Source organism: Pelmatolapia mariae, linkage group LG23 (genome assembly GCF_036321145.2).
Source record: "Pelmatolapia mariae isolate MD_Pm_ZW linkage group LG23, Pm_UMD_F_2, whole genome shotgun sequence".
Lineage (NCBI taxonomy): Eukaryota > Metazoa > Chordata > Actinopteri > Cichliformes > Cichlidae > Pelmatolapia > Pelmatolapia mariae.
In genome coordinates, this window is record NC_086246.1 from 17712305 (window position 1) to 17723425 (window position 11121).

General features: G+C 42.2%; 1 protein-coding gene across 1 annotated transcript; it reads right to left on the reverse strand.

Moving 5' to 3' along the window:
• Positions 1-4721: 4721 nt before the first annotated feature.
• sox1b (SRY-box transcription factor 1b) lies at positions 4722-6898 on the reverse strand. The gene has a single exon (XM_063466266.1). It carries the CDS (start codon positions 5882-5884, stop codon positions 4826-4828), a length of 1059 nt encoding a protein of 352 aa, XP_063322336.1. The 5' UTR covers positions 5885-6898; the 3' UTR covers positions 4722-4825.
• Positions 6899-11121: the final 4223 nt, after the last annotated feature.

Here is an 11121-nt window from a genome sequence, read left to right on the forward strand (position 1 = left end):
CCAGAGCAGAGCATCAAATAATTTTTAAAAACAAATGTGAACATAGACAGAAAAACTGTTCATACTCATTGGGACTTGTAATTCTCGCCTCCAGGCTGACTGAATTTTGCCACAAAATTAGTCTTTTTCTGTCCAGTTTCGATCTTAGATGTTACTGATCTTTTTATGTCTCTTCCAAAGGAGTTAACTTTTTGGGGGGTCTAATTTATCTTAAAAGTCTTTTTTCCAATTGAGAAAAAAGATAACACTGTGTTCATCCGTATTTTTTCCCCTCTTTTTTGAAAGATTTTGGAACGTCGACAGAAGCTGATAAAGAGAGCAAATGAGGCAGACTTTTTAGATGGCAGCAGAGACTGATGGAGAGAGTCAGACAGAGAGCAGCGAGGCTCCCTCAGCACCAATAGGTCTGCTTTTGGAAAAGAGGAGGGGGAGGAAAGGGGGGGGGGGCGGGGGGATGCTCGGATTAAGAGGCTGAAAAATGGTTAAAACGTGTCAACGTGTAATTGCACGATAAGGCCCCCTCGCGAGGAATCTGTTGGCCCCGTTGCTATTTTCTATGGCGTCCCCGGCTAATCTCCTCGCGCCACATTCAGTCTTGTGCAATCGGTCCCCCGTAATCTCCCATGACAGAACCGGGTCCAACGACAGAGGTGAGGGTTTTTATAGGAGGAGAGGGAGGGAAATATGCGGAGGCGTGATAAACTGACGCTGATTATCCACGTTCAGGACACCAGGAGCACATGGAATGGATTGGGGAAGGGGAGGGGAAGCGGGTGCACGGGGTTATGGAGTGGGACGTGCCAAAGCAGTGGTGTCCAAACATGTGCCAAAGTGAACATGAGGAGAGGAGGAAGACCTGCAGACACACGACTGTTGATGTGCGGATGCACAGGTCCAGCCCTCAGCCTCTCCTGATGATAGAAGCTGCTGCGTATAGCACAGTGTGGACCAGACCGAGCTGCACTTCTGACTGATGCATGCGCTGATTGATGCCTTTTGCGTAGCGTATCTAGACAAGTGTCACTCGGGTATATTTTCATCTTACCTGGGTTTCGCGTCACATCAGGACCCGAGGATAAGCCTGATCATTTGAGTCCCACTTCTCTGATAATAGTAATTACTCACTCCCTTTCTCTTACACTTTGCGGAGGAAACGCTCCCATCATACCTCGAGGTTTAGCGAATCAATCAGAATAGCTGCGGCAGAATCCTCCACTTTCCCCTCTGCCATTTCCCTATCATCATATTAAGACATTTGCGATCAAAAAGTCCAATCAGAGCGGTATTCAGAGGCAATCATCTCACCTTTTATCACAATGAACAAATAATAATATCCTGCAGAAACAAGTTTTTGATGAGTGATAATTAAATAGTCAAATATCTCTTCACTTTTTTTTTTGTTTAAATTATCTTTATTTTTTAATCCCCATTCTTCCACAGGAAGCCACGCTTTAGAAATGCGTAGAAGAGCTGAGAAGGAAGTGAAGTTAACTTCCTGCTCAAACTTGGCGTTTTTGCAAAGACTGCATGACGCTCTTTTTTTAGTAGCGCTTCATTTCATGCAGCACGAAGCCTGATTTGCAAGTCTTTTACAGCCTCAACATCTGGCCGATAATGTTGTAAACTCCATGAACAAGAACACGAACAAATGTGGAATGGGGCTTATAAATGTAACAGGAAGTATTCTAAAGTAACGAAGAAAAAGTACATCTGTACCTGACGTCAGTTGGGCTGTGTCAAAACTCATAAAAATCTCTCTAAAGTACATCATTGCATTTATAAAGGATTTTGTTCTTATGGATTCTAGTTTGCTGTTTTGTATTTTAGCTTCTATATTTACAGTATGTATTTAAAAAGAACTTACCTTACAGTTAGGTACTTTGAGCTGTCTGCCTTAGAACACATGACCTTTAACCTCTGATCCTGAGCTCAGTCAGAATCTGGAGTCTTGCGTTTAGCTGTGGACGCTTGCATGGAGTTCCACAAAGTGTCACCTGTGTGATGTCCGAAGAGCAATTTTTTATTCTGCTGTCTGTTTTTAACACGGTCTTAGTTTTAAACTTTTCCCGGCCTGCTTGGATCAGAGTCCATGTTGAAACATCCACTGACCTGTTAAAGCTTTCTACTAACTAGTTCTATTTGTTTTTTCTTGTTTTAACCTTTTGTTGAAAATAATCCAAGTAGTTGTGAGCTCCTAAATGACCCCCTCTTTGATTGATGGGCTGTTTTCCTGCGTTAAAAATAAATCCTGATGATAAAAGTCTGTCATAGCGTATCGAAATGTTAGCAGCTTTTTTAATATTAGAGAGCAAAGACAGAGCCAAACAAACCTGGCATTTTATGTAGGGAAAGAAAAAAATTATATAAGACCAACTGTGTGCATATTAAATACCTGCTGGAATCATCTTTACTAGATGTGACTCGCATCCACGCTGCCCTCTCGCTTTTGAGTTCAGACCCGAGTGGGAATTAGTCTGATAAAACCACGGGTGTTGTTTGCCGGGCTTTTTGTTGGGGGTGACCCCCGGGTTGCCCCGGCTTACACCCCTATTCTCCTCCAACACAAAAACCTCCTCTCCTCTCCTCGCCTTCTCCCTTCCTACCTCCTCCTGCCCTCATTCATTGCTCGCTCCCTAACCCGGGGGCCTCAACAGATTCAGCCATCAAATTTAAAAAAGGAAATAATGTAACAACCGTGACAATTGCACATACAGATGGAGGCATTTGATGCTGGAGGTCATGGAATGGGGTAAGATTTGAGGGCCGGCAGTAGAGTAAAAGCACCCAGGTGAAAGCGAGCGTTGAAGTGGGCCTGAGTGAGGGCACTGGGTGAATTGGTAGTGCACTGACTATCGGATACTTGCGTTATTGGATTTTCTTTAGATTGCTGAGGTCATGACCCTGCAGTAAATAAGACTGAAGGGGAAAAACAAAAACAAACAAACAATTAAAAATTATTATTATAATAATATTTTTTCTTGGCCTATAAGTACAATCATTAAAGAAGCCAGGTGCACATTATAAAGTAAGTTTTAAATGATCAAGTAAGATCGGGTTGGTCAAACTGATGATGGAGACAAAAATGTCCTCTCATCCTAAAGAAGGGTATATTTTAGCAGGACATGACTTCCACAAACGCACACACTGAGGCTATTTTATGAGTAAGGTTTTCAAATACATATCCTACGTGTGTTTTTAGAATTTGGATGTAAGAGATACTGAAAAATAAACAACAACAACATTTCTCAAAATGAAAATAAAATAAAGCTTTGTATCTATCTATGGATGCGAATCACATGAGGGACAGTATTAAACATGGATATTAAAGAATAAAGGCACAGTTTATATTATATTTAAGAAGAAATAAAAAAAAATCCTGAGTATTAGGACAGTGTTTGGCTAAAAATGTTGTCAATTTTTATCTATATTTTAACCACCGACTGCACTCTTACAGATAAATTATCTGATTACAAAATATAGGATCCTATGTTGTCAGCACCTGAGTGTTTATTATTTTAAATGCTTTTTAAAAAAATTCTAGTGCAGAAAACCCCAAATGTAAACAAACAAACAACAAAGACGATTAAAAAAAAATCTGCATTTACACCAATGAATCTGTTCTCAGATGTCTGTTCTCATCTTAATAATGATAATGAAAAGAGTAATGATGTAATCATGTAATGTAAAGAGTGATGTTAAGATTTTAATGGCGGGTAAATACCGTTTTTTCCACTGTATCAATAAAACATAAATAAATAAAAAAGGCTCGATCAGAATGAAGAGCAAAACCTGATCATGTTTTTATCAGAGGAGAAAAAACGCCGAGACTAATTCACGGCATACTATTATCAAAGTCACCTCTGTGGTTAGGAAACAGGCGTGCGTGCAACGTATTAATTATTATTTATTTCTTGTTTTGTGCATTTTTTGACCAGATTTGTTTTTTCCCCGTCTATTTGCGGCGACTTTAACGTTAATCCAGCCATACAAGGACGAGCATGTGTCGTTATATCCTAACAATACAGCCGATGTAGATAACCAGGAATTCTCAGAGCAGTTTAAATATGCAGACATTAAACACACCACGAGCTTTCTCCAAGACAGAAGAAATTCTTTAAAATTTATTAAACTCGGCGCATATTCGTTTTTCTTTAACCCCGCCCCCTCCCTGAAAAGAAAAAAGATTTGCGGCATTTTTGTAAATTATGTACAATTGCATAAAAGCGTTTTCAGTAGGCCTATTTATTCACAATTTACAAGATTTTACAACAACAAAAACAAAATTCAAATTACACCGACTGACTCACATGTTTACAAGCATTAAAACTGGAAATCAATTTTAAAAACTGCAGCCTAGAAACTTTTTTTTTTTCTTCTTAGTCTTCTTCTCCAACACATCTTCCATTCCCGCCCTCCGCTCATTTTTCGGACAGCTTTTATGGATCCCTTAAACACACCGCTGGTGCCTTTAATTCCACAGAAAAGTCGGGAAAAAAATAACCTTCAAATCGCACCAGCACTTCACGGATTATAATTTAAATCGTGTGAAAAAAACAAAAAACAAAAAAAAAACACTTGGCATGCTCTGTTCCAGAGAGCGATAGTGAACCGTGTGCGCTTTCCTTTAAACTCGGACAGACAGAAGAATCCATCACTGAAAGAAAATTAAAAAAAATAATAACGATAAAAAAAAGTTTGTTCAAAGTGATTGCATTTTTATGGCTATAACCGCCTATAATTTACAATTCATCAGCAGCTCGCGCCCACATCTAGAGTGTAAATATTTGGTTGTGGTTTGTGGTGCTTGCAGGACATGTGGGGGGGTTTAAATGTGGGTCAGAGGAACCGTCCCGTTTACCGGAGTGGAGCCGCTGCTCTGGTAGTGCTGCGGGTGGAGCACGTGCAGTCTGCTCTGAACGGAGGAGTCCCCCGCCACCTCACCGGTCGGCAGATACATGCTGATCATGTCCCGCAGGTCCCCCGTGGGGCACGGCGGCGGTGCGCGCGCGGTGGACACCGGCGGGCTCACGCTCGGCTCAGATTTCACGAGAGACCCCAAAGTGCCGCCGATGGCCCCGGACACCGGAGACACGCCGGAGCTTTGGTGCTGGTGGGTGTAGCCGGTGATGCCACCGTAGCCCGGCGGAGACGCGCTCATGTAGCTCTGAGAGTTTGAGATGGGGCTGTAAGATAAGGCGCTCATGTCGTACCTGTGCACGGGCTGCGGGTTGTGGGGGTGGTGGTGCGGGTGATGGTGCGGGTGGTGAGGGTGAGCCCCGGTGCCCGGGTGTTGCGTGTACGCCAGCTGCGCCTCCTGCATCATGGCGTGAGCCGCCGCCGCTGCCGCCGCCACCTGGCCCGAGTACGCGCCGTTGGCCCAGCCGTTCACGTGCGTGGCGTAGCCTGCGTTTGCCCCCGGGTGCCCCCCTCCGGGGCTCTCCAGCCGCTGCCCGCCGCCCATCCCCACAGCCGCTGAGGAGCCGAGGAGCCCGCCGGCCAGCGAGTATTTGTCCTTCTTCAGCAGCGTCTTGGTCTTTCTCCGCGGCCGGTACTTGTAGTCCGGGTGTTCCTTCATGTGCATGGCCCGGAGCCGTTTCGCCTCGTCGATGAACGGCCTCTTCTCCGCCTCCGTCATCACTTTCCACTCTGCGCCGAGCCGCTTGCTGATCTCCGAGTTGTGCATCTTGGGGTTCTCCTGTGCCATTTTCCTCCGCTGACCCCGGGACCACACCATGAAGGCGTTCATGGGTCTCTTGATCCTCTCCTGTGGGACTTTGCCTCCGGCCCCCCCGCCTCCGCCTCCCGCGTGTCCCCCCGGGTTGGACGGGTTGGTCTGGGGCACCACGGGGGAATGTAAGTCCGTTTCCATCATGATGCTATACATTCACCTCGTCTTTGTGGGACACCAGTCAAACACGAAGAAACATTCAGGCTGGCCCGCGCGCGCAGCAGCTAAACCTCCGAGGGAGAGATGGATGAAGAGAAAGAAGCAGAAAGACGGGATGAAATCCGCTCAGAGGTAAACCTGCTCCCGCACTTCCTCCGTTTTCACCTCTTTTTTCCTCCTCTTTTTTCTCCCCCCTCTGTCATCCACGAGCGCAGAGAAGAATGGAAACCGCTTGTTTGAGCTTACTTTGGTTGAAGCTGTAGTGGGGAAAAGTTACCGGAGCGTGCCCGGGCCGCGCGCTTTGACAGCAGCTAAATGAGCGCGAGACGGCCAATGGAGAGGCTCGAGCGCAGACGTGATTTGCATGCAGGGGGGGGGGGCTCGAGGTTCTGGTGACGTCGGAGCGCGAGACCTAAAAATTACTCCCTCTGTCATCTGTTTTTTTTATGTGTGTGTGTGTGTGTGAAAGAGAGAGAGAAAACACACAACATACAAACAGTTTAATTCCGGTAATTTTTGCGCACGTGCTCTTGCTTCAAACAGACTGATTTAATCAGTGTTTACGATAAAAACAAGACGCCGTCAGGGCAAATTCACGCCACAAGCAAGTACGAATATAATACTAATATTAATAATTAATAACAACAGATTCACAGGCATCATATAAGCGTGTTAGCTCGCTGCTTACGGCCAGTGAAAACTACAAAGCAGAGCGCCTTCAGCTGCGTGTTTAGCTTTCCCGTTTAGCCGCAGCGCTTTGAGATTTAATCCTTTGCTAAGTATTATACATTTAACCTAAATGGTTCCTAAAAAGCTCACCCCCCCACCATTTTTTTGCCTCTCATTCAGAGCCACAGGTGCTTTTCTGTTGTGCCCGTTGCTAGGAAACAGGTGAGTGACGCCCGGAGCACGTGCCATTCAAAGCGGCATCTTTTGTTTGTTTCACCGGCGCTCCCGTGGCGAGCACGCACGAGAGGAAAAAGAGGAGGAGGAGGGAGGGCAGAAAACAAAAACTACAGTAATCCCATAATAAACGTTGGAAATGTTAGAGGCTCTTAATGAAAGCATTTTAATAAACTAATGACGTCTAATAATAATAATAATAATAATAATGACGACGCTGTCACTGTAAAGCAGCGGCAGGCCTGCTGCATTAGGCCCCAGATCTTCTTCCATCTCCTGCTTTTGCAGAGATCATTATTATACATTTATTATATATATATTATATATATATATATTTTTTCCCTCTGGATAACTGTTCATAATTTCCTACAAATGCACAAGTCACGTTTTATTAGGGCTTCCACAAATAATCATAATCTGCACATTACTGCGTCTATTAATTGTTTGGTCAGAAAAATGTAATAAAAAAAGCCCATCACAGTTTTCCTGAGCTGACTACTCACAGTCCAAACTGAAAGATATTCAGATTAAATGTAAGCATCTGAAACCCAGTAGAGAAATAATTCAAATAATTAATCAACAGGAGCTAAAAGGAGTGTAATTTCTTTGCATTTGGATCCATTTTTTGGGCCCATGTGGTAGCTCCGAAGCCCTAAAATAGAAAAAAGAAAAAACACATAACAGACAGATAACATTAACATTTCAATTTGTTGTTAGGTATTCCGGTCTCCTCCTGCTTCCCTGGCTTCCCATCATGTGCAGAATCTTTTCATCACTCTGGGATTATGCTCCCAAGTGGCATCTGTCAGGTGCTGCCCGCCTCTCAGCGAGCTGCTAAACTATATTGGCATGTTGGCACGGCTGGATTTTCCTCTCTCGCTCCCTTGTACCAGTTGGGTATAGTGCTGTTAAGTGGCTTGTGTGATCTGTTTAGCGCTCACTGTGAAATCTCTCTCTGCTTTTTTTCTTTCTTTTTTTGCATGCTTCCAGCACACACACACACACACACACACACACACACACACACACACACACACACACACACACACACACACACACACACACACACACACACACACACACGGATGAGCACATTTAAATCCAGCAGAGGAATTCTTTGAGAAATCACATCAAAAGAATTGACAGAAATATTTCCCATTGAACAAATAATAATATCCTGTCAGTGAATGCACTTTGTGCTATTTTCTGATCTATTCATTTATTGATTTTGCGGCAGTGAGGGAGAGAGACTTTGTCACATACTGAGGGCTCACCTGACAGCTGATAGAAATTAAAACTCTTTGAGAGATTCTTTGTTGGGGACATTTGGATGGTTTCATTTACACGAGAGCCAGGAAAAAGGCTGCAAGGACACTGCTCCCACCCTGTCTGTTACTCCATCATCAGTTAATTGGCTCCCGTGTGCTGTCTTACTGCAGGTGAATTACCTGCTCCAGGTAAAAGCAGCCCCTTGGATATCCCTGAAGGAAATCTGGTCTGCTTCTGATTGTCAATGAGCACCAAGTTTAGTTGCAAACATTATTGCTGCTGTTTTTTTTTTTTCATCTGTGACATAATTAAAGCTTGTTTGCATGCACATCAAAAGTGCAATTAGAGAATGATTAAGGCTATTTTTTTTAACAAGTTGCACATGCTCAGAGGAATATTTGAGGGCCTGGTGGAGTGTGTCGCTGTTATAGAGATCCACTCTTCTTCACTGTAGTGAAAATTTGATCTACTGGAGTCACTCTGCATTATTTGGAGAACTATTTATATGTGACCTTGAACCCTATGAAGTTAGAAAAGCCAGTGCAGGTGCCTTCACAATACTAATCAAATGTATCTTTATTTTTCCCTCCCTGACTGAGCCTGATTTCCAAACCTAATCAGGTATTCTCTTCATATTAATCTTCATTATCAGGTTATTCTGAAAAACAATTTGTGTTATATATTCAAAAAGCACAGAACTGGAAGTGGAAACAAATGAACAGTTCATCCATCTTTTTTCTTAAGCCATGTCAGTTTTTTTCCTTTGGTAAATTTTTTTTTACTTTATTATTATTATTAAAAAAGATAAGAGTAGCTTGTTGGAGTTTGTGTTCCCTGCTGTGCCATGGAAACAGAGGTAAATGGTGACTAAGTAAATAGCTGCTGTGATATGGACGGTGTTTTGCACGCATGTTTAATTGTTATTAAGGAGCCAGTGGACAAAACTAATGTGATGAATTAAAGAACTGACTCATATCAGGTTATCCAAGTGAAGCTTTATAGTATTTACAGAAGGTTAACAACATGTTAAGATTCCAGGTGGTGTAGATTTAACTGAGGGAGTGTATTGACATATGTAGTGCCCTAATAACTCCTGTCAACAAGTTAAAGATGTGGGAGTGACAGAGAAAGCATGGATAATGTAGCTTGAATCATGCAGGTTAATTTTTGATAAGGCAGCGTGTGACATCCACAATCATACATAATCTGCAGAAACCAGGAAGGATACAAGTAGTTTGTTCAGTGTCTCAGTGGATGAGTTAGCAGTTAGTGAAACAGTTTAAAGGAACCTGAGCAACATTTATGTGGTTTTTAGCCATCAAAAGAAGGAAACTCCTGAGTTTGTGTGTTCAGTAATCCTGTTGTCTTGAGGTGGCAGATGACGTTGATGATGATGAGATGCAGTTCTTCATTTTCAAGCTTGACTTCAGATCAGTGAAAGTCTGCAACAGACAGAGCAGTTTAGCAAACATGATAGAAGGGGGGTGGGGAACAAAGCGCTTTAAAAGAGGAAGCACAAAAACAACAGCTTCATTCAGACAGTTTCCCTCATTTTATACTATTATTACTGCTCTTGATATGAGCGCTGCTGTCCTGACAAGCTCAGCTAATCTAAATAAATAAATAGCCTTTCCTCAAAATCACATTCAAAAGTCATGGCCAAAGTTACAGCTTGGTTGGGTTTATTTTTTTTCCCCCTACTTTTGTGAATAAAAAAAAAAAGATGAGTGTTTTTCTTGGAACATTTATCTCTTCAGTGGTTTAAAATTAGACTAGATGCTTTCCCATCATCAAAATCCTTCACATTTCTAACAAATTGAATGCTTAAACATACTAAACACTAAAACACTAAAAGTCCTCTGTATAAGCGAAATGACATAATTAAAATAGTTTGTACTGGTTCAATTACCTGAAGGTTGGTGCACATGAATATTTTTTATTTTTGTACTTAAAATTAAAAATTGCATATGCATGTATCCAGCAGCTGCTGGATTTTAAGCAGACAGCAGCACTGAGTGAGCCTGGACAGGCTGGAAATATCCAGACTGCTCTGACGGACATTGTTTGTGTCAGGGCAGCCAGCGGGCCGATAGCACAGTGCAGGAAGCTCTGCTGTACATCTACTCTGGTTTTTGGAAAGTGAGACTTTCAGATGTGGGATTAAAACAATTATTCAGTTTTTCAAGTTTATAAAAGTCAAAAAGGAATAATGAAACACTGGATGACTTCTTGTGTTATCAGACATGTTTTTTTTCTTTCAATAAGCGCATTCACTGCTGTATTTTGTTATGTTTTTTTTCTGTTCCATGGTCTATATATTAAAAATCTATGTGTATGCACTTTCAGACAGAGGTAATTCATGTAAAAGATGTTTTTTGTGCTGTCAGAAACCCTCATTTCGTCATATGATGATCACGCTGTAGTCAATACAATATGTTCACAACTACGAAGGAAGTTCAACATAGTCAGATTTTCTTTGTGTTAGCTATCTTAACAAAGCTTAAAACCCCAGTCAATCATCAACACAGCTTCTTTGTTAACCCAGCTTTCTGCTTCAGCCTATGTTAAAAAAATTGACATAACTACTGTGACGCCATCCACTAGTTTCTGAAGTCCTGTTTTGAAGGCTCAAGATCAGTTTCCACTGCCGGCATGCCAAACACAGCATAACCAAGATTTACAAAATAGAAAGTTTTTTTTAATTCATTAGAAGCTGAACGAGCGACTGAGATCATGAAATCGTGAGGAAAAGGTTTAGCAGAGATATTGTCATTAGAACGGGTGATAGAGATTTTACAAGATTATTAAAATATAACAGCAAAATGCAACACTGGTGCACTGGTGATGATAATCACAACCACGCATCAGTCGCAATCACAAAGAAGATTGTCTCAAGTTCTCTTTATTTTGCTGCTCCCAGTGTTTTTTATTTGCTGCTCTCAGCTGCACATTAAAGCTCTGAAAGTTGATTTAGCCCGGTAAAATCAGATTTTATGCTCCACATAGGTCGCTAACCCATTATTCTCACTTCATAGTACAACAGACTGGAACCTTCACTAAGT

Excerpts from the sequence above, each read along its gene's own strand:
- sox1b (XM_063466266.1), bottom strand. The coding sequence starts at position 5,884 with ATGTATAGCATCATGATGGAAACGGACTTACATTCCCCCGTGGTGCCC.